This window comes from Cyclopterus lumpus, chromosome 21, assembly GCF_009769545.1.
Source record: "Cyclopterus lumpus isolate fCycLum1 chromosome 21, fCycLum1.pri, whole genome shotgun sequence".
In the NCBI taxonomy this organism is placed as follows: Eukaryota; Metazoa; Chordata; class Actinopteri; order Perciformes; family Cyclopteridae; genus Cyclopterus; species Cyclopterus lumpus.
In genome coordinates, this window is record NC_046986.1 from 16,194,913 (window position 1) to 16,218,124 (window position 23,212).

Consider the following 23,212-nt stretch of genomic DNA (forward strand, 5'->3'; position numbering starts at 1 on the left):
AAAAAACTTTTTTCAAGGTATCCTGTCTGTGTATGCTAAGACTGCAACTCTCAGTGGGCCTGTTGTATTTGAAACGGGATTGGGTCAACGATTTGACATGATCTGTTCTCTAGTAACCATGCCCAGGGGATTTGCTCTGTTTGAGTGTTGCTGACTGAGCCATGTGGCCCCCTGTTTCTCATCAATGATAGAGGGCTGGCTAAGGGCAGGAGAAACGGAATGGGATATGGAGGTAAATGAAGACTCTGTCTTGAAGTCATCTTTATGATCTCATGAATTATTCAGCAATGCTCCACACTCACACACAGACACAAGCACACACACACACACACACACACTGTGCACAGAGACATGCATGGACACCATGTCAAATGGACTGATGGACACACTATGCACTTGCATGCAAATAAGAAAGTAAATACATTTTCCATTCTTTTGAATGTAATAAATGTGTCAACTGAATACTATTCATTCCATATTTTCATGTGTTGAGCTGCAATAGTTAGTCAATTAATTTTGATTAGCACATTGATTAAAAGTTATTTTCAAGCATAAATTACAAAACCTTAAAGGTCGTAGCTTCTCAAATGGAAATATTTTCTGTTTTTCTTACTCCTCTGTGACAGTAATCCAGTGTTAATTGGATGACACAATACGTTGACCTTGTACCGTCGGTACCTGTGATGACAATCTTTCAGAATTTGCTAATATTTCATTAGACAAACCATATTCAATTCATCAACAAAAAATGATCTGCAGATTAAATGATAAAGATAATCGTTAGTTGCAGTCCTATTTTCATCAAATGCAATCTGCTATTCTATGTGTGTACATGTCCTGTACATGTTAGGTGAATACATGTATGAGATTCCTATAGATTGAGATAGAGAGTATGACACTGTTAAGTTGACACTAGGAGTCCTTATCTTGTCAACACAGACTAGAGGCGGCAAACAGGGCAGAAAATAAGGTAGCAAGAAATCAGTTGGAGAGGTGCATCCATTTTACCTGAAGAGACTCTTTCAGCAGAGCAGATAGAGATCAAAAGACTGTCGGGTTTAGGCTGAATGCTCCCTCAGAGGCCCAAAACTAGCTTTTCTAATCATTTGTGCTGTCAGCGGGAGGGTCGGAGCAAAAGTTATTAAACCTTCTACAAAAATAAAATGACATAATATTCTCCACCTTGAACACTGCTGCTACGCCATATCTGTCAGGGCTGAAATTCTGACACAAGACCAGCATGCTATTTTCTCATTAGTCCCCCAAGTGTATGGTTGTGTTCTCACCACAGTTGTTTCTATTGGATTTCTCCTTCACGCAAGATGAAGGTATAGATTTTAAGTTTTTTAATCTGTGTGTTTTATTTTCTTCCATATACAGGCTGCACCACTGTGAGATGTAATATGTATTTGGATGTTTAAATCTGTGTCATTATTTTATGAGAGATAAAGGTAAATAGTAAATGTAATAGGTATCGTGGACTTGCACAGTTAGGAATGGACAAGTGGAAGGGACGCAAATCAAAACCAAGTGTGAAGAAGTTTTGGGTTTTGGTGTATTTACCTACAGCAGTGAAGCGGCTGTGTATGGCGAAATGTTTGGAACAACCCCCTCGAGGCTTGAAAACTAATCTCTGACTGCTATGGATTTGGTTTGTGTTAATACGATTTAAGCCTTAAAGTGTTAATCCTCAAGATCCTTAAGACGCTCAATGAATTTGAGCTTTGCCGCATCTCCTCAATATGTTAAATACCATCTCTGCTGCTTATGTCCTCCATATATATTCGCAAAAAAAAAGATCTATGGAGAAACAGATATGAGATTGGTTAATTGGTTAACCAGCTATGGTTTATGTTCAAGCAACAACACAAGCTACCGTTTTCTTTCACCAAATAAATAAAACACAGCCCTCTACTCGTTAGAACAGCAGATATTCTCTCAGTTTAACTATGCTGGTTTACATTTACATGTTTTCTCTTGAAAGACACATGATGTGATCCTCAGTCTAAGCAGATGTCTGTTAAAACAGATGATCTCCAGGATTAACATTTGATGCAAAGTGATATTTATATCTACAAAAAGGCACAGGAAGAAGACATAAGAAGGAGATCAAAACAGATGTATGTTTGCCACTTCAGATCCAGTGAAAAAAAAGAAAAATTGCAATAGGTATGTAAAAAAGCTTAAGGAAGGAGCTAAATAAAAAAGACGAGAACTGACACTGCAATTTACAATTGTCAATTCTATCAAACATATGCCAATTACCTTTTTTTTTTTTTAAAGGCACGTGGACACCGACACATACATCGGTCAGTTTTGCAAACTTGTAAACTGCAGAACCAATACATTATCCAGAAACAATGCTAAATCACTTTTACACCTGACACGCCCTAAACATCATCTTAGAGCTGGCTGCTGGTATAAACAGTATCAACACATTTTCACCCCAATACATCAAATACTGCAGCTTTGCTCCACAGCTTCAAACTAAGATGCTTTACAGGAGTTTTCCTTTCCAATTCACCTGCACCTTGGATGTGTGTATATCTTCCTTAAAAAACAAAAAAAATCTATTTTAGTCAGGCCTTGTCCTAAATTCAAATTACCTTTTTTTTTTATCAAGCAGTAGCTAGCTACTTGCATTAGCCAACGCAACAGTAAGCTTGTTGGAGCAGCCTGACGCACTGTTAAGCTGACGGGAAGAATAGGTTTGGACTGAAGGGCGCGGTAGTGGCAGGACAGTGCTGGGGAGAGCTCTGCACTCCTGGTGCACCCTCGGGCCTCGCTGCACCAACGGTCGGGCCGGACCCGTGGCAAGACTACCGGCGGTATGTGCTGCTGCACTCCGCTCACTCGGGACAGGATCATCCCTCACCCCTTGTTGGTCTGACAGGCTTCTAGTGACACATTAGGCACAGGTTCCCTCCCTCCCAGAGCCCGCAGTGATAGTTTAAAAAATATATTGTCAACCATTTTGGTTCACTGCCTAATTTTTTGTTGAGCACAAGAAAGTAGAGATAAGTAGCCATTTAGTGACAAAGAGCATGACACCATGGGTTATTTTCCTCCTGTCCTCCCCAATTTGTTGAGTCCCTAGCCACCACTGACCTTTTTTACTAACTACTGGCTATTGGATTTTTGTATGTCCTTTATATACAATTTAGTGCGTGTTGTGTTTTTTCCTGACCTGTTCAGAGGGTCGACCACGATGGCCCGGGGATGTGACATATTTCCTTCTAACAGAGTCTTCCTGGTCAGGGAGGCTCTCTCCAGTCTGGCAACACTGATCGTCTTCCTGTAGCCATCGTTGGTCCAATACAAGTTATTCCCAATCCAGTCCACTGAGATTCCTTCAACATTGTCAAGTTCTACAAAGAAATCAGCAGCAAAGAATTCAACATAATCACTAAATATGTTTTCAAACATGTTCTCTTCATGCAGTACTGTGACTTTGATTGGTCTTCCTAAAATATGTTTAAACAGTTTTTGTGTTTTAAAGATGCAACAATGCAGGAATACTACATTTTGAGTAGGCTTGTGTTTTGAGTAGATTAAGAGTATGTGAGTATGGCTCCAACCTTATTTTAAAGCCAGGAAATAATTACTAATTTAAATGAGTGCATAATGTCAGTTTAATTAATATTAGAAAAATGCATTAAAATATAAAAAAGCAATTTAGACCCACCATCTTTGAGTATTGTCTCTCTGCTGTTTCCGTCTATTTTTTGTCGTCCAATGAGGAAACTGGTGGTGTCAGCAAAGTAGATGTGACCGGTTTCTGCGTAGTAGTCGATTGCTCTAGGGTTGACCAGGTCCTCGATTGGCACGATGTGCTCATCGCTGGACTTAATATTCATATCCAGGCCTCGGATGACCCCGGGACGACCCTTACCATAGAACAGGAAGAGATCGTTTTTGGGCTCTGCGAGGCAAGAAAGAACGGACCAATTTTTACTGTTATTGTCAATTAATTGGTCTAATTCATCAATGCTGATCCCAGCATTAAACCCTCTTACTGGCCACATTGTTCTTATATGTGCGCCAGAGCCAAGGCCATCCATTCACATTAATTGAGCCAGTAATCAGAGCCAATGACTTTACTCTGCCCCTTCAATCATGCTCCTGCTACAAAGCTGCCATGACAGTAAGACAGATAAAATGCTTGAGCAAACAGACAATGGCAATACTTACCTTGGCTGTGAACCACAGCTTTTGATCTAAAATAACATGGTGTCTGTGTAGCAAACAGAAAGGCCTAGAAAGCTGAGGCAGCTCCTCTGTGGCCCGTCTGCCGCTCAGGGGGCTGTATGTTCTCGAACCCTTTGGGATCCATCCAGGCAGGAGGAGAAATGAAAGAGGGCTTCCAGTGAGAGAAGCAGACCTCTCCTCGCTCTCAGCCCCTACCCAAGAGACTGGGATGCTGGGGGTGAGGACCACACATGCCTCACTTCAATTTATCATTTTGTGAGAGGAAGACCAACTACCCAGCAGACAATTAAGCATAGCAAGAGACCCAGATATCAAACCCCACGGTGACTGCTGTATGAAGAAGCACTACCATTTAGCACCGAATCTCATTATGCTTAGGGAGACGGAAAGCACAAGCAAGAGAAAGATAGCTGGTGTCATCAGAACATCTATGAGAGGGGAATAAATCAAATGTGTCACGGCAAGCCTCCCAATGCTTCGTTACCCCGATCGAACAGTGGTGGGCCCACAGATTGTGTCATCAATTTGATCTTCTGCTTTTATTGTCAAGTTCACAATGTCCAGCAATTGATCAGACCAGCCAACAAATGCAGACAAACTTAAATCCTCATTATGGCAATAATCAATCAGGCTCAGGACAGATCAATATCGGGACGTCACTTTCAAATGGGTCTATGTCCACCAGCGGTCATCTTTATCACTGTCAGTCTGTGGCTGAGGCATGTGTGGCACGCCCTTGTCTGTAATATGACACATGACCTCTACAGGCACATGTCAATATCAAAAAGAACACTGATGCGAAACGTTTTCTTTCAGGTATAAGTCAATATTTTTGTTTATAAATAATTGGAAGCACTGCCAATGAAGGATATACATTTTTAAGAGATTTAAATCCAAAGCAAAATATGTACTGACTTTTACAGGTCTGTCCATCGGAGCCTAGGCTGTAGCCAGTACGACAGCGGCAGGTTCTGGACTTGTAGCTGCCACTCAGAAGGCAGATATGGGAACATCCACCCGGTTTTCCGTATGAAGTTATCTCACATGCTTGACTCCTGACTGTTGACATAATCATGAAGGAAAGATAAATCATTACAAGCCAATGAAGCATCCTCTTTCTGTACCTGCACAGACTCCAGCTTCTGAGTCACAAGATGGGAAAGACTTTGACACACACTTGCGCATGTTAACCTATCTATAAAAAAGAAAAGTCCTTTACCTTTTGGCTGAGTGAGTTTGTGGTAAACACGGAGTCCTCTAGTATTCCCCAGGGTGGCTAGTGTCCTACTCTCAGCTGTGATGTTGAACCGGTGGATCCGTAGCAGCTCCACAGGGTAATTCCCTTTGGAGGGGTCAGATTGGGTAGCATAAAGGTAGTCCTCAAACACAGCTAATGCATAAATGTATGACACCTGCAAAACAAGAAGATCCATGGTGTTTGTTTTGTGTTTTTAACATCATGAAGCCTGAAGCCAAAAATAAGTAAAATCACAAGAGAAAACAACAACAATATTTTTTATTAATTTCATCATGCAGCAAGCACGAGGGTGGCGGGGTAGGGCTGTCTGTACATTTGACAACCCACACAGAATCAAAAGATGGACTCCCTGGGGAGGCCCCTGGCTGTGACACCGCAGCCCCCATGCTACCGTGCCTGGATGAGCTGTGTTCACAGGAAGTACACATAAGCTCACTGGGTCACACCTTTACTTTAGGGGCATGAGAAACAGACAAAAAGAAAATGTGCAATCTCAAAGCACCAGCAAACGGTGTTCCTATGCAATTTGGACATATTCGAATGAGGTGATTTGGCACACAATTGGCCCCATTCTTTTCAAATGAGCTCAATTGCAAAAACAATCAAATTCACAAAGATCATCACTAAAACTGACACTTGCAGTGAAATTATAAGCATCTTCAGTGAGTTGGTGATAACTGATCCACATTCATAATAGATGTCAGTATCATAGTATACTAAATCCCAACTACCGTTTCTCTGTGTCACATTTAAATACCTTGCTTGAAGTATTGAAAATGAAAGAAAGAAATTTACATTTTTATTGATTCCCATGGGGAAATTCTTCTCTGCATTTGACCCATCCTTAGTTATTAAGGAGCAGTGGGCTGCAGTGAAGCAACTGGGGGTTCAGTGTCTTGCTCAAGGAAAATTCAACATGCAACTATGGGGAGAGCGGGGATCAAACCACTCATCCCCATTAGCTAAAGCTGACCCTAAGGAATGTCTCTGCATAGAGCTTACGTTTCAGTCTGACATTGTTCTGCTTACTACTGTATATTGGTGCAAAGTTCACTTTTATACTTGGATACACATGGATAATAATGAGTCGCCAAAGAAAAGGGCAAATTACACTCTGCTGCAAAACTCTATGGGTGTGTTTACACTGTATTATCATAAGCCCAACATCTTTTCTGAATCAGACCTTGAGTTGGGGCAGATAACAGTTGCAAGTGATGTAAAATGTATGATGCTATTAGCGGCCACAATCCAGTCTTTGTGAATTTGTACTTGAAATTAACTTAATTTGGAAAATGACATTGAATTGTAATCTAGAGAGTCAAACCGTGAACAAACCTGTTACTTCTGACCATGGATACCATAGGCTACGACAGAAACAAAACAAAACAAAGAAAACCTACACAGTCCATGGAAAAGATGAAGAAAAGAGCTGAAAGCCATTTGTCATTGTCGATGCAAGATCAAATTTCTAATAAGGGCCACCAGCTTGTGGAGGAGGCCATATTATGCAAAGAACACATGCATAAAAAACAAGGTGTTTAAATGTATAATGTTCCTTCCTCATAAAGAGTGAGTATTTAAGTATCAAGTTGCTTGAAAAGGCCTTTTAATGAATAGTCATAATCTATGATGAAAGGCTTCAAGAGTGTACAATAGCCCCAAATGTGCCTTCCATTCAATAATCATCCCCATTCAAAAGACCTTTTATATGAAAATAAAGAGTGAATTACAACAACAAGCAGTGAATATACCACCTGCCTTGCAGTAATGAAGCACGGTGCCCTAAATCATAAAGTTAGAAAGCCTCTCTCATGTAACAATTTGGAGTCACTCAAAAGTAGAGGAAGACAGTACTGATAAGAGAAGCCTATTCAGATTCCCACTGACGTTTGTCCACAATGGATCCTTATGATGTGGAGCCCACAAAAGACAAAAGCAGCGCTCACAGTGAAATATGACACTCACTTGGCTCCCGTGGATAATGGTGTGCCTGTTCTTGCCGTGGTAATCCACCACATCGATGTAATCCAGGTAGGCGTCTGCCCAGTACACCAGCTTCTTGACCAAGTCCAATGACAAAGCAGTGGGCTGCTCAATTTTATAATCCACCAGAAGGGTCCGGTTGGTGCCGTCCATGTTGCAGCGCTCCACCTTGGCCACGTTCCCATAGTCAGTGAAGAAGAGCATTCTGCGGAGAGTGGGAGTGTTTAAATTATTAAATGCTGTAAAATAAGTTTTTCGGAAGAGCAGTGTCATTCTTTGCTTTAAAGACCTATTTCTTCTACATATAATAAGCACATTAAAAAAAAGTATTTTGTTTCCCTTATAGTAAACATTTTTGCAATTTTCTGGATTGTTTAGTGTGATGGTGCAATTACTGTACCTCCATCCATTTGATAAAACAGACACTTAACTTAACATATTGTATATTGTCCAGCATTTGATTTGATTGATTTGACCACATGTTGAAGCAGTGTGCATGGGGCTGTAGAGTAGAAAGACTCATACTGATCATTTAATGAGTTCTAGGGTAAGGAACAGTATTAACATTTCAAAAACCTATGAGATGCAAACATGAGCATGGCCACCTAATAAACTTACCCGGCTAACACACTTAGTAATCTAGTGTTACTTCTGAGGCTAAGAGTTAGCATTAGCTTAATGGGTTTACAGGTTATGTTCGAATTTACATCTGCCACGTTGCGTGGGAGCCAATCTTGAGTGTATATAGTTACTCTCAAGACTGATCATGTTTCATTACAGTTTTGGTTCTGCTGTGTTTTTATCTGAGCGCTTGGTTAGCCAGAAACATTGGTTAGTCCACCACATCTGCAAAGCCTTTTCCAATGGAAGGTTTACACTAAAGCATACTGTAAGTAAATAATATAAACAATACAGCATAAATGTTTATGCTACCTGCCCAGCACGATAGAGAATTAAATTAAACGAGAACCGAAGGAGCATATGACATATTAAGTTGGTGGGTGGTGATCCAAACCATTCATGAGGTAGTACTCCAGTGGTGCTCTGTTTTTGTTTGATGGAGAACATGTATAGTTGAAACAGGCAGTGGTGGAGTAAGTATGCTTAACTGAAGCATACGCTATGGTGCTATGTCACATTTGTTTAACATTAAAAAAAGATTAAAACTGAATCTACAAAGTACAGTAACAAGAATTAACTGCTGTTGGAGCAAAACAAAATAATATATTTCACTCTTAAATATTGTGGAGTAGAAGTAAATACAGTATGTTTATTTATTTATTTCCAACAGCTGTGACCAAATTAGCCATACCAATATGATGATATGGTAGAATATCAAGGCTTTGTTTCTGTAAGTTTGTTAATAGTAGTAATAATAAGCCTATTTCCTGCTGCTATAAAGCTAAATTATATGAGTAAATACAAACAAAGAAAAACAAAACATTAAATAAGTTTCAAATTATTATTAGATTAGTAGGATTTCCAAAACAACTGCATCAGAATGTTTTCAAATGCTATTTTAAAAATACCCAGTGAGGATGCCTTTCTGATAGAAGCTAAATAACCTGGAGGCAAATGCAATAAAAGCAGCATTTCCCATTTCCTTTGTGGTAATTCTGGGGACATTTAGAAGACATGCTGCGGAGCACCTCAGGGTATGTGAGTAGACATAAAATAATAGACAATGTGTGACACACAGAGGAGCCAAACAATTTAGTACCTCAAAAACTGTGAGGAAGGATTGAAAATCAATTCTTAAAGACACAGGGAGCCAGTGGATGAGTAGCCCTGTAATTCATGCACTGTTTTTAAGTATTCAAAACTGCTCAGTTCTGCATATACAATAATTAACATGTAAGGTGTGCCATGCTGTCTTGCTTTGGCTCTCAGAGGACGGAGCTCCAACAACCTCCAGCGATAACAAGCCACAGCCGGAGAGCGGCGGGAAGCCGACTTAATCTGCACAAGTCAAGTCAGGGGAGAGATGGGCTGCCCTCTGAACCCCGGACCAAGCTGCGCTGAAAAACCATCAGCGTCAGCAAGGAACCTATAGCTCCCCAAACAGGTGCACCTCCATGTGGCATACAAACTATAGCTTTCTGGGATTACGATGGTGCTTATGCTGTATTTGTGCATTCTGCAGCTACAACGACATCCGTGTTGGATTTCTGGAAATGATTTTAAAAAATGCATGGGACCGGTAGACAATAATGATGTGTCTTACAGTGAAACAGAAGACTGAAAAGACACCAACAATGAAAGGCATACTCCAAATTTTTCATTGTTCTTACTTTTCTGTCCATTGTATGCAGTGGCAGGTACATAATTTCCTTCAGCTGCTTTGTTTAGATTTTAAGTTTTTATTCTGCAATGCACCTTTACAATAAAACATGTATTATATAGTCAAGGACTCTGACCTTGTGCACAACTAAAAGTATCTGCTTTTGGATGCAATCTGAATTTAGGTATAATTGTAAAAGAAAATTAAAAAAATGTTCCTTCCTGTAAAATGATTTTGTTCTTGAGACTTTCTTGAGATACAATTCTGCAAAAATCAAGAATAATTATTTTGCCTATTTTTACAGATTTACGATTGTGTCGGTCATGGTATTTTGTAAATTCAACCACACAATGAATCAATATGACATTGGTGGCTATAAACAGATCCGCTGAGTTTTCCTATAGTGCCACCAATGACATATTTAGATTTTAGGTAAATATCCTCAACAATTATTAAATGGATTACAATGAACATTGATAGACATTTATGGTCCTCACAGGATGACATAACCGTCATAGTGATCCCTTTATGTTTAACATATCTGCAATACCAGTGAGATTTTCGTCTTGACAAAAAAATGTAATTGACAAAATATTGCCACTGAACACAATGCAGGCAGTAATTAAGTCTTCCCAAAATATATTTGGCAAAGCAAATGACTATAGTTAAACCTAATGTCCCTAAAGGGGACAGGGTTGACTCTGTGGCATAGTGCGTAAATTAATTATGGCACTGATCAACACAATATCGTCTAGACTCCCCTAATCTTTTCAATTATGATTGTATTGGGTTTTCATATACAGAGTACACCCTTTCCAGTCACAGAAACATACAGTACATGGTAAACACTAAAATAAAATGGGACTCACAGGTAGCTCATGTAGCTTGAATTTTAGATGATGTACAAATTATCCACCAAAATGAAAAAAAAAAAAAGAAAAGAAAAAGAGGAAAGGGTTGTTAATCAAAAGGCTTTCCTAATGCAACGTACAAATGCCTTTTCTGATAAAGACAAAGAGACTATTAAATACCAGTAAAAACAGTGCCAAAACAGAGCATATTCTATAAACACCATTCCTCGCGCTGTGCAGGTTTCTAACACCTCCCTGATTCATGTTGTTTTCACTCCAATGCTCCAGGATGACAGACCGCTCTCAGACGGGCTTCTTTAGAAACAGCTGTATGTATCTCACCAATTAGAGGAAGGGAACTTCTTGGCCAACTTCTTTGTTATACAGTAAATCTCTAGCCAGCAACATGCACGTGTAGATATCTTGTAGGCCAGCAGACTCTATGGCCATACAATCCTCCCTTTATACACATAACAGAATGGGCACTTACATGCATGTGTGCGAGTCATGTGTGATTATGACAAATGAACAAGAAAAAAAAACAGCCTTAATTACAGGAATTTTTAATAGGAACAATACGGTTTGGGTTATTTACCATAAGCCATATTGCTGTACAATGGCCGACCAGCATTTAATGAGAAAGCAGAGATGCTGCCAACCAAATACAAATCTTCCTTGTCATTAAGAAACCAGCAGCTAATTATTTTGATGAGACCCAATGGCTTTGAGTGGTAAAACAAGCTGTTAAATTAAGTGCAGTTTATAAACTAGACATCCACAAATAATAATAAATAATGTAGTTCTGCCTCAATCTAATTAATTATACGTTAAGATTCAATGATTACATTGTCTCGGCCTTATGGGTGATGGACATGACACTTTATAGAATTGGTGCAAAGCGAGATGATTGATGATCTGTATTGTTTGGAGGTGGTCGTTACTGCACAACAAGCTCTAGTACTGCAAAGAAAAGGCACATCACTGTTATTAGTGTATCACGGTTTCTAAAATCTTGTTCAAATGTGCTCCAAGCTTGATGTTTTTCCCCATAAAATAACTGCCCTGCTCGTGTCTTGCTCACTGGAAGGAAGAGGGCAGGAAAGGCTTTGAGCTACTGAAACTGGTTCACATTCTGGTACAGCTGCTGGATGCAATTTATTTAATTTATTTTTTTGTTTTGTTTTGTTTTTCCGCCCGATGACACATGAAACCTACATAATAGGTTGCGTGTGACTGTCAACCACATGCTGTAAATGTTTTCACTGTGAGCAGTGTGGGGATATTTTTTACTCTGCAGTTGCTCTGTTTTTTTGTGATCTCCACAGAGACAAAAAAACCTGTAATGGAAATTCCTGAAGGGGCCTTTTTTTACTGAGGGATGTGGGGTGAAATCAGTGAATACAAATGAATGTCTCGACAGTCGAAGCTGTCTGAAGCATCACCAGCTATCCACCAAATTACACAGCTCAAAGAGAGGAGGGCTGAGTCGAAAGACAGGGAATCATTCAAATCCCTTCATGGTAACTCACTCACATTCTTCCAGACAAGTCAATTGCTATGCAGTGATTTTTTTTCTCTTCTGTGATTTTTTATTTTTTTTACAAAAGATGCAAGATGATAAATGGGCCTCGCTGTACTTTTAGAGACGGTATATTATATAGGCTGCAGGACACTCACCCCATGAGAGGATCCAGAGCTATTCCTTTAGGATTCAGCAGGTCTAGTTGTAGGATAGTAACACACGTGTCCCCACCATGGTTACAGACAAATATCTTGTCAGTGATGCGGTCCACGAAATAGATGTTGCCTGTCAGCCAGTCAATAGCCATGTTCTCCACATCTGCAATGGAAAAATGGGGTTACATTCTTGTGTAAAACAGTTGACAAACAATGTAGAATAAAACGCTTGAATACATTTTTCACCTGCATGACTAACAAAGAAACATATTCAAAAAAGAATGATCAATATCGGAGAAGCAGAGGTTGTGATATCAAATCTTTTGGTCAATAGCCCACCTCCAAGATATTGGTTCCTCCACAAGTCAAGAATATGTTTTGTAAACACCTGATAAAAGTCACACCTTTCATACTACGTAGACCAAGTTGACAAAGGTTTCAGCACAGGCTGAGACAACCATGATGACATCAGAGTTATTCAGGGTTTATATGAATATATATATATTAAAAAAAAAAAAGTAAAGCTCCCTCAAGGGGCACAGTTACATTGCCTCTTTAAATGAAACCATGGCAACTGATTACGCTAATCGGCTGGTATATTTCTATGATGCTTTTGCAAACAACAGTGTAACCTGACACCTCAGATGCAGTTGTTCTAAATGAATGCACCAAAATTAAACTGGAGGTAATGACAGAAAGAGGTTAGATGCAAAGCCTAAAAAGATTGCCAGTCAAAACCTGACACATTTAACAACAGGTTTGATATTTGTGAGAATCTGGACAAGATCAACTACACTGAATGAAGGTTGTTAAGTATCAGAGCAGGCGTAGCCTGCAGGTTTGATGGTGAGTGGCCCAAACCGCTGAGGCTAACCTGCCTTCAACCGGACAGATAATGAAGAGATATAGAGTTAGCTCACAGGTAAGAGTGTTATAGGGAATATATATAATATACAGGAGAGCGATATAAAGAGAGAGGGGCGTGAGCATATGTGTGTGAGAGAGCATTGGGTGTTGTGTATCCCATCTCACCACTATGCTTCTGGGGAGAGTGTTCACGATTTGAGAGCAGGTCATCACTCAAAGAAAAGTAAGGAAACGAAAAGGTGTATGTGCTGCGAGAGAAGGGAACTATAAACAGCTAAAAACATACGTTGCAAACTTTGTTGTGTTCTTATTTCTTGTTCCCGTGTGAATCCACGCAGATTTCTTGTTTCAGCACAGCGGAGTTGCCCAGAGGACTCTGTCGACAGAGCCCAGCATACACTTTCCTGGTTGTGCTGGAAATCCAATGCCAGTGTTCCATTTACACTCAGAGACCTCAGGGGCTGGAGACCTGTTCCATTTAGATGGGTGATGACAATACGATCTGAACCACCAATGAGAAGCATTGGACGGCTGTCACCAGGATCTAGAGAGAAGGGGATATTATGTATGGTTACCATGGACCAAGGAAAGGGTTTAAATGGCAGCCAAATCACTGAATACTAGAATATAAAGACAGGAAGCATGCCTTAATGACAAAAGAATACTTCACCATTAAAGGTAGAGCCAGAAGAAACACCATGTGAAACCATCTCCAAAAAATCCCACAAAAGCTACTTTTCATAGCTAATTGATTTTTCATTAAACTCATAAAACACAGTACCCGTTGATAACATGCCAGAACGGGCTAATTCGTGGCCTGTGGTGTTGCTGCTTGCAGCTTTCTCGAGAAGAACAACTACCTCATACTGCACTTCCTTGGGTCCTGAGCAATACACCTGCTATGCCATAGATGCTACTGAAAGGAAATACACTCTGGTTCAGGAAAGAAATACCATCGGCAGACTTAAGCATTAGGCAAGATAGGTAACTGCCTCTGGCCTCTGCTTAAAAGGGCCCCCAACACCTATATATTCATTTTTAATGTTCATGTATTAAAGATATTGGATTATGTAACTATCCTAATTCATTGAACCATGAAAATAACTTCTAAAATGACCACCGAAGTTCGTAGAAAGTATGCAACTCAACTGTATACTACTTATTGTGTACTTCTACCACAGAGGAAAACGTTGTAGTTGCCTACTACATTACAGATTTTGATTTTACTCAACAAATATATGATAACTAAAATATAACAAATTATTATTAATTTAACTATTCTGCATTGTACATTGAAAGCTCCACATTGAACATACATCAAGTTATTGTATGTATGTGCTAGTATTGTGTCTCTTTCACTGATCCCTTGAAATATAAATTTGAATAGTCTTACCACAGGAGGTTTTCAGAGTCGAAAGTTAAGTTGTTAATTTGTCACTTTCTCATGTTTGAACATGTTTTTGTTGGGGAAAGTGGAAATCTGCAATAACCAATGGCCAAATCTGCAATGACCAATGGCAAAAAACATACACAATTTGAGTTACAATGCTAACTGGCCGTTCTTTTGTAATATATCCGCTTAAGGGAGTGAAGAAAAGTTTGGTTTTAACGTTATCCAGAATCCAGCAAGAAAAAAAGTGGGCTGCTGTGCCTGAGCCAACCGATGTTCGCCAGCTGCAAAGGACATCGCAAGTCTGCACAGCCCTGAATTGTTAATATTGAAAGTGTTGCATGTTCAGATTACACCAAATTCCTAAAAGCCCTCCATGGGTTTCCAGACATACACCCACCAAGTCGATCAAATGAGCGGTGCTCGAGATATGCGAAGAAAACACAGAAGGACAGAGAGACAGAGATTCCTTGCTTTATAGTTAAATAAGTCAAGTCAAGGGAAGACAGTCAGTGGTGGTAAAACTGAGATAAACTGCTTTATGGGCTTAATTGAGTGTGCACATTCTCTGGCATCAGGTTCACCCCCTAAAAAGGGTCCTTATTTATCCCGATCTTTCACACAAAGTTCAAGTCAAGGGCTACCTTCCTAATATAAGTAATAAATCAGAATGCCTGCTCACATAACTGCTTCCTCTTATCCCTCTGAATCAGCTTTTAGTAGTCCCACATTTTTCATGGGTAGATGGGGTTTTGACCAGGCTCTCTCCTCGACCCTGACTTTTATTCAATCAGTGGAAATGTTTGCATATGCAAAAATAACGGCAAAGCTGTTCTAGAACAGACCATTATGAATTCTTTTTTTTTTTTTTACAAATTATATGAGGCTTTCTTTGTGTCTAGCATTATTTGGCTCACACATTTAACATCTCACTGTAATTACAATAAATCATTCCTTTTTGCTTTCAAAGCTAATGTCAGAATTACTCTTTTTGTGAGTTTGTGTTCGACAGCAGCTGGAAGGCTGAGAACCAGCAGAAGAACGAGGGATGCGTCGTTGCTGACCAGGGTCCGTATTCACAAACATTCTGAGGATACTCTCAAAGAACTCCCAACTTAGTCCAAACAGTGAAGTGAGGAGTCCGAGCTTAGGAGTGAATCAGGAAACTTCTCAGTGCAACTCTGAGCCTCTCAGAGGGACAGAAATCTTTACCTTATTGAGGTGAAACACCTATTGCTACGTATTCATTCTTTTATATAAGTGTGATCAAAAACAGAAAAGAATGCGCTCTAAGTGACAATATGCATGTAATCGACAGTTAAATCGATTATAGAATTTAGTCTCTACTGGTGTACATGGTGTAGTTATGAATACTAGTATGTTATGTAGTTAACATATCTGTTGAATAGTTTTTTAAGCCAGAGGCCGACCTTAAAAGTAGCCTTCAAATTGTTTGAAAACACAGGCCTATTTATGCAGTAGCCTATTCACATGCTGTTAGTTGACATATTTATAAGCTATTGATCTATTTATTTCGTATTTATTAATTAATTTTAGTCGTTGATCTACTTGATATTGACGGGAGAGCTGACGAGTCTTTTTAAGTGGCTGCTGCGTTGGTCAAATGTACATCTACAAACCAGCGAACACCTTTTGTTGGTCCAGTTACCAGATGTCTTAGTCTTAGTGTTGTGATCACTCTTACTGGTATTATAGCATTACTGCATTGGGTGGGAGATGTGAGCACATCTCTAATGAGATCGAGGACAAACGTTATCCCTGCACCATCTAATCCGTAGTGTTTCATTAATTTACTGTCATTCATCTCTCCCACCTCGTTGTCTTTCCAGCATATTCTCCTCTGCTTGAGAAACTCTTAAGCCTCTTAACGGTCCTCCTCCCTACTCCTTACAGGAGTCCTCTTAAGGGATAAGATGCTTTGTGAATAACTTGTATCCCAACCAGGATTGTGTCTTAACTGTAAGGGGAAATCCTTAATAGACATCATTCTAAAAAAAGGAGCAAATCTTTATGAAAACGGTCCCAGGTAATTAGCTAGCTAGCCTGCAAAGTGATATTAGCAGCTGCATAACTGCTTTATGCAAATTATTTAAAAAGAAATGATTTGTATGGAACTTGTGATATTGACAAATGAATGCAAAGTAAGGGGGCATCATCAAAATGAGCTGAGATGGGTCTGTTATTGTGTGTAGGACCATTAAAGATATGTCAATAAAAACAGTAGGTACAGTAGGATATACTTTTAATTATTAAGTAGACATGAAAATCATCAGTGTGTTGTAGAGTCAGATTTATGCAAGGAATACATGAGATGAGATCAAATCAAGATTAAGACCCCAAAAAGAACATTTGTGCTGCAGTTTTTAGATTAATCTTACACAGATTAATATGTTTTTCATTCCATGTTGCTCCTCATCTTCTAGCGTCAGAGAGCTCTATCTGAAATATATATTCATGAGCTTTTACAACTAATGGTAACCCCATAGTTATCCCTGTACCGCTATTGCTCTCTGCTAAATTAATATTAATGCGTGTGAGCATTGGGTTCAGTTAAGTTTATGGGTAATCATATTCAGTTTATTCCTGGTAGGACACCAGTCACATTGATTAAAAGCTGCAACAGTGGTGTTCTCCCCAGCTAGGTGTGTTGGGCCTCCAGCTATGTCCAACCCATATATGCCATAGTAACACCCTTAAAAGAAATCTGATTCACTTTACGGTTCATTGCACAGCACAAAAATATACAGCACAAGGTGAACTTGTTTACTTGCAGACAACGTACCACCAAAGCACAATACCTCTTTGGGTTGTTTTATTTTTACGTTTTTTTATTTATAAGGTATTTTACTCATCGGGACAGATTAGTTACCGGCATCAGGCATTAACATAAATCAGTGTGACGCTGGGCATTGTCTCCGCACAAAACACTCCAGACCTCTCCCTATTAAAATCACATGCTCATTAATTTTAGCATTATCCTGGGCTGACCATGTCTAACCATTCTCATGTGGGTGATAGATGTGGTCACTACTAAACCACATTAATCTTGCCCCCCACAAAAGCTATTGAGCGCCATGGAGATGCTAAGCTAGAATTAAACTCTGGTTGAACAAAACCGCCCTGCTTATTATTAGCAATGAAACATACATACTGCGCAGATAATTTCCCAGTGCAAGTGTGCCGCTCACCTTGTTTGGCTTTGCAAGATCTTTTGTCAGGCTGCAGGATGTATCCTTCTGTGCAGCTGCATCTGTATGACCCGTAGGTGTTCGTGCAGGTTTGGCTGCATTCGCCATACATGGCACATTCATCATGATCTTATAGAAAAAGGAAGAGAGTCATTTGTAACAAATTAGGTGTACTCAAACGTGACCCAAATACATAATGTATACTTAATGTGGCCTCACTGTGGCACCTCAGGCATAATTACTTTTATAACCAATGCCTTTTTCGAAGCTGGAGTACCCTATAAACCCCTCTCGCTCATGTCTTCCCCAACAGGATCAAATTCAAACAATGCTGCTTTGTTAAACCCTTCCTCGAGCATAATCATGCTCTGTCGTACCATGTCGTTGGTATAAGGTCTGTGCAGAGTCCAAGTAAGACACTACTACTCTAGAGGCACCTTTGGCAGGAACATCCTGGCTGTCAGAAACCAGGCCTGTAGCACAGATGTGGAGTGTAAAAAGGGAGAGAAGATGTGTACAATATGACACGTGCATGCATGTGTGTTGCAGTGTAATGCACTGTACAAGAGGCCCTGCCTGCAGACAGATGGTTCGCATATACAGAACACCTCCCGCTTATTCATCGGAAGGAAGTCTGGCTCAGAGCAAAAGGAGGGATTGGTGAGGGGAAGAGGGAGGGAAAAGGGGAATGGCTCCATTGCAGGAGACACCCACCAGCGCAGCTGAATCCTACCTCTGCAGCTAGTCCCGTCCTCCCCGACCTCAAAGCCATCAGCGCAGAAACAGAAGGTGCCGTTTTTCGTCATGACGCAGCCGTAGCGACACCGGAGCTCGTGGCAGGCTGACAGGAGCTCTGCAGGGGGAAAGAGAAAGAGAGCGAGGAAGTGAGAAGTGGAGAAAAAAAAGGATATGAAAGGGGACGTGGAATGGGAAATTCTTTCTTTATTTTCCTCATTCGTAGCCTTTTCAGTCAATACTGCTCCCCTGTGATTTAACGAAAAGAATTCCGGTTGACTGTCACAAGTTTAAACATTTATTAGAACATAGTTTCTATGAATCCCTATGAAAAGATAATGGTGTTTATTTTTGTGTGTACTTGTCTCCCATAGGCAGACGTAATAAAAGTAAGAAATGTCACTGTGTTGATAAGTAAATGTAGACCGGTAGAGAGTAAAAAGGGATTTAGTATAGAAGTATAAATGTTAAAACTAAACTGTTAGTTTCAAAAATTCCCATATAAATCAGTGACCCAACAATCATAGACTTATTACCAGCCTTGCATTATAAAGTCATCATTTGATACACTGACTGACAGGTAGCAGCCCTCAGGAAGTCCCAACATTGTAATTTCCCATATTTTCAGAATGTTGTTTTTGGTAACGATGCTCTGTACAGCACTTATCTTCATACAGAAGGAAAGAAAGAACAGCCAATTATGGCATGATAAAAGTTCAGCAGAATAAATAGCACAAGTGAAAGCATAACCTTCCAAACAAGGCTTTAATTGCCCAAAGATTGATATGCCACAGCGGAACATAAATTAATGTCAATTTACGGAGCAAAAGATAAAAGCGTGCATTGATTGTCCTTGTTCTTTTCTGTGCTAACCATTTCAAGACTTTATGAAATGCTGCAGCAGAGGAACAAATCATTTCTTGACAGGGTGTATTTACATTCAACAGTGTAGTGGGGACTGAACCACAATCAAAGCCTCAATTATCATGACTTTCTAAATGACAAAACAGTCTTTGATTTGGATTTTTAAGAGTTGGACGTAAGTGATGTCAGTGGATCAGACACTTTTCAACACTTACAGGGCTATCAGAAGTCATTTTTTCATTACAGTGTCTAACTGTCTTCTTAGTGTGTCTTGACACATTTGAGATTAATGGTGTCGTTGTATTGTTTGAAGAGCAAAAATATAAATCTCAGAGACCAATATGTCAACTGATAATCATAACATCTAGCAATGAAATATGGTGACAAACTGTTGACTAACAAGCCAGAGGCATGGACAAACACATTTTACACACACGCACACAATCTCAAATAGTGAGCCCAGAAGTGTGTACAACATATGCAGACTGTGAAACAATGGCTCTGTTACCTTTCACATATTCAGAGGGCAGATATGGAACTACAGAGGTGAACTTTGTGTTTATTATATATTATTATATATATATATATATATATATATATATATATACATCCATCCATCCATTATCACCCGCTTATCCGGGGTCGGGTCGCGGTGGCAGCAGGTTCAGCAGGCCGACCCAGGCTTCCCTCTCACCCGCAACACTTTCCAGCTCATTCTGGGGGATCCCGAGGCGTTCCAGGCCAGCCGGGAGATCTAATCCCTCCAGCGTGTCCTCGGTCTTCCCCGGGGCCTCCTACCAGTTGGACGTGCCCGGAAAACCTCTAATGGGAGGCGTCCAGGAGGCATCCTGACTAGATGCCCGAACCACCTCAGCTGACTCCTTTCGACACGAAGGAGCAGCGACTCGACTCCAAGCTCCCCCCTGATGTCCGAGCTCCTTACCCTATCTCTAAGGCTGAGCCCGGCCACCCTACGGAGGAAGCTCATTTCGGCCGCTTGTATCCGAGAACTCTTTCGGTCACGACCCAGAGTTCGTGACCATAGGTGAGGGTTGAAATGTAGACCGACCAGTAAATGGAGCGCTTTGCCTTCCGGCTCAGCTCCCTCTTCACCAAAACGGACCGGTACAGCGCCTGTTTTACTGCTGCAGCCGCACCGATCCGCCTGTCGATCTCCCGCTCCACCTTACCCTCACTCGTGAACAAGACCCCGAGATACTTGAACTCCTTCGCTTGGGCTAGGCAGTTTGCCCCCACCTGGAGGGAGCAATCCGCCGGTTTCCGGCAGAGCACCATGGCCTCAGATTTGGAGGTGCTAACTCTCATCCCTGCCGCTTCGCACTCGGCTGCAAAACGCCCCAGTGAATGCTGGAGGTCACGGTCCGAGGAGGCAAACAGGACCACATCATCCGCAAACAGCAGAGAGGCGATCCCGAGACTCCCGAACCGGATCCTCTCCGCCCCCCTGGCTGCGCCTAGATATCCTGTCCATGAAGGTCACGAACAGGACCGGTGATAAAGGGCAGCCCTTGCGCAGGCCAACACCCACCGGGAACGTGTCTGACTTACTACCGAGGAGACGAACACAGCTCCTACTGCAGGCGTACAGAGACCGGATGGCCCGTGCCAACGGGTCTGGCACCCCATACTCCCGCAGCACCCCCCACAAAAAACCCAGAGGGACCCGGTCGAAAGCCTTCTCCAGGTCTACAAAGCACATGTAAACTGGTTGGGCAAACTCCCAGGACCCCTCCAGTAATCGTGCGAGGGTAAAGAGCTGGTCCACTGTTCCACAACCGGGACGGAATCCGCACTGTTCGTCTTGAATCTGAGGTTCGACAAGCGGTCGGAGCCTCCTCTCCAGCACCCTGGCATAAGCTTTTCCCGGGAGGCTGAGCAGTGTGATACCACGATAGTTCGAGCACACTCTCCGGTCCCCCTTCTTGAAGATGGGAACCACCACCCCGGTCTGCCAGTCCATGGGCACTGTTCCCGACCCCCATGCGACACTGAAAAGGCGTGTCAACCAAGACAGCCCAACAATGTCCAGCGCTTTCAGCATCTCAGGGCGGATCTCATCCACCCCTGGCGCCTTGCCACCAAGGAGCTTTTTGACTACCTTAGCGACCTCTGCCAGGGATATGGGTGAAACCACCCCAAAGTCTTCCGGCGCTGCCCCCTCTCCGGGGGACATGTTGGCCGGGTTTAGGAGTTCCTCAAAGTGCTCTTTCCACCGCCCGACGATGTCCCCAGTCCGGGTCAGCAGTTCCCCCCCTGCTGAGAACAGCCTGGGTAGACCCTGCTTTCCCTTCCTGAGCCGTCGGATGGTTTGCCAGAACTTCCTTGAGGCCAACCGAAAGTCCTTCTCCATGGCCTCCCCGAACTCCTCCCATGCCCGAGTTTTAGCCTCCGCGACCGTCGCCGCTGCAACCCTTCTGGCCCGCCAGTACCCGTCAGCTGCTTCAGGAGACCCCTGGGCCAGCCAGGCCCGAAAGGCCTCCTTCTTCAGTTTGACGGCTTCCCTCACCCCCGGTGTCCACCACCGGGTTCTCGGGTTGCCGCCACGACAGGCACCGATGACCTTCCGGCCACAGCCCCGAGCAGCCGCGTCCACAATAGAGGCTTTGAACAAGATCCACTCGGATTCCATGCCCCCAGCCTCGTTCCCAGTTCACCCTCACTACACGTTTGGGCTTGCCAGGTCTTTCTAGCCGAGTCCCCCGCCATCTGATCCAACTCACCACCAGGTGGTGATCAGTTGACAGCTCTGCTCCTCTCTTCACCCGCGTGTCCAAGACGTACGGCAATATATATATATATATATATATATATATATATATATATATATATATATATATATATATATATATTGCCCTCAGTGGACTTTAGACTGACAGGGGGTTGAGTGGGAAATAACTGAATTTTCATTTAGGGGAATTTGAAATGATAAGAGAGCAAGCAAACACTGAAGTATTAAAATGGTAAATGCCCAGTAGCCTTTGGTCTTCAATGACCACAGAGAGGCAGTTTGGTTATTTATTTATACTCCTCACTTGCACATAGAGGTGAAATGATTGAAAGGGCAAGACCTCAATAAACTATGAAGATAATCTGGAAACAAACTCCCTGCAGCGAGGCATGGTATTGCATTTCTGTGTTTAAAGGATGTGTTGTTGACATTAATAATTTTCTAACAATTCTTTACTCCATTTATACAACCAGCAGAAAATTGTGAGTGCCAGGCATCACCGAGAGGTTTTGCTGAACTATAAATGTGCAAACATGTATCCAAAGTTGCCCAGTGATGTGTAAACACCCTTGGACAAACAAAGACTCTGGACAAGTTAAAGTGTGACACAAAATCACAAAACCAAGTAAATGAGCCCACATCACACTCGGATGCATCTTGATTAAGAATACAGCTTTTTATTATATTATATTATCAACACATATCTATAAGAAAGTCTGCCAGAAACTCTTACATGTGAAAGCTCCTATTGGGGAGCTGACTGGAGATATAACTGTCTCCTAAATATAATGTATACGTACAAAATGGGCTAAAATGTAATGCTTTCTGATTAAGTTTTTTATCTAAGTAAAGACAAAACATTTTTATGAATGGGAGGGATTAAACATATCACTTCTGTTTGCAAGTCAAAGGTGATTTTGTTGATAGGCTCAGCCAACTGAGTGTCTATCTACACTGTATTGCAGCTCTCATTATGTTTCTTTGCACACCGGACGTGTTCCTGTACATTCATTTAATGAGTTTAATGAGTTTTAGTTTAGAAATATGTGAACAAGTTTTTTTTAAGACATGCAAAGGAAAGCAGCAAGCACAGCTACACATACTGCACATATACGTGTGCATGGATACAAAAATAAACA

The 23,212-nt window shown here is 41.3% G+C and overlaps 1 protein-coding gene across 1 annotated transcript in view; it reads right to left on the reverse strand.

Moving 5' to 3' along the window:
* The window catches only part of lrp1bb (low density lipoprotein receptor-related protein 1Bb), a 172,887-nt gene that overhangs the window by 110,335 nt on the left and 39,340 nt on the right, over positions 1-23,212 (reverse strand). Inside the window, exons 3-11 of the mRNA XM_034561869.1 lie at positions 18,459-18,578; positions 17,726-17,854; positions 13,413-13,670; positions 12,260-12,422; positions 7,433-7,655; positions 5,429-5,621; positions 5,125-5,268; positions 3,686-3,922; positions 3,188-3,368 (exon numbers count right to left, since the gene is read on the reverse strand). Of these exons, the coding sequence (XP_034417760.1) occupies positions 3,188-3,368; positions 3,686-3,922; positions 5,125-5,268; positions 5,429-5,621; positions 7,433-7,655; positions 12,260-12,422; positions 13,413-13,670; positions 17,726-17,854; positions 18,459-18,578 (1,648 nt within the window). The remainder of the gene's footprint in view (positions 1-3,187; positions 3,369-3,685; positions 3,923-5,124; positions 5,269-5,428; positions 5,622-7,432; positions 7,656-12,259; positions 12,423-13,412; positions 13,671-17,725; positions 17,855-18,458; positions 18,579-23,212) is intronic.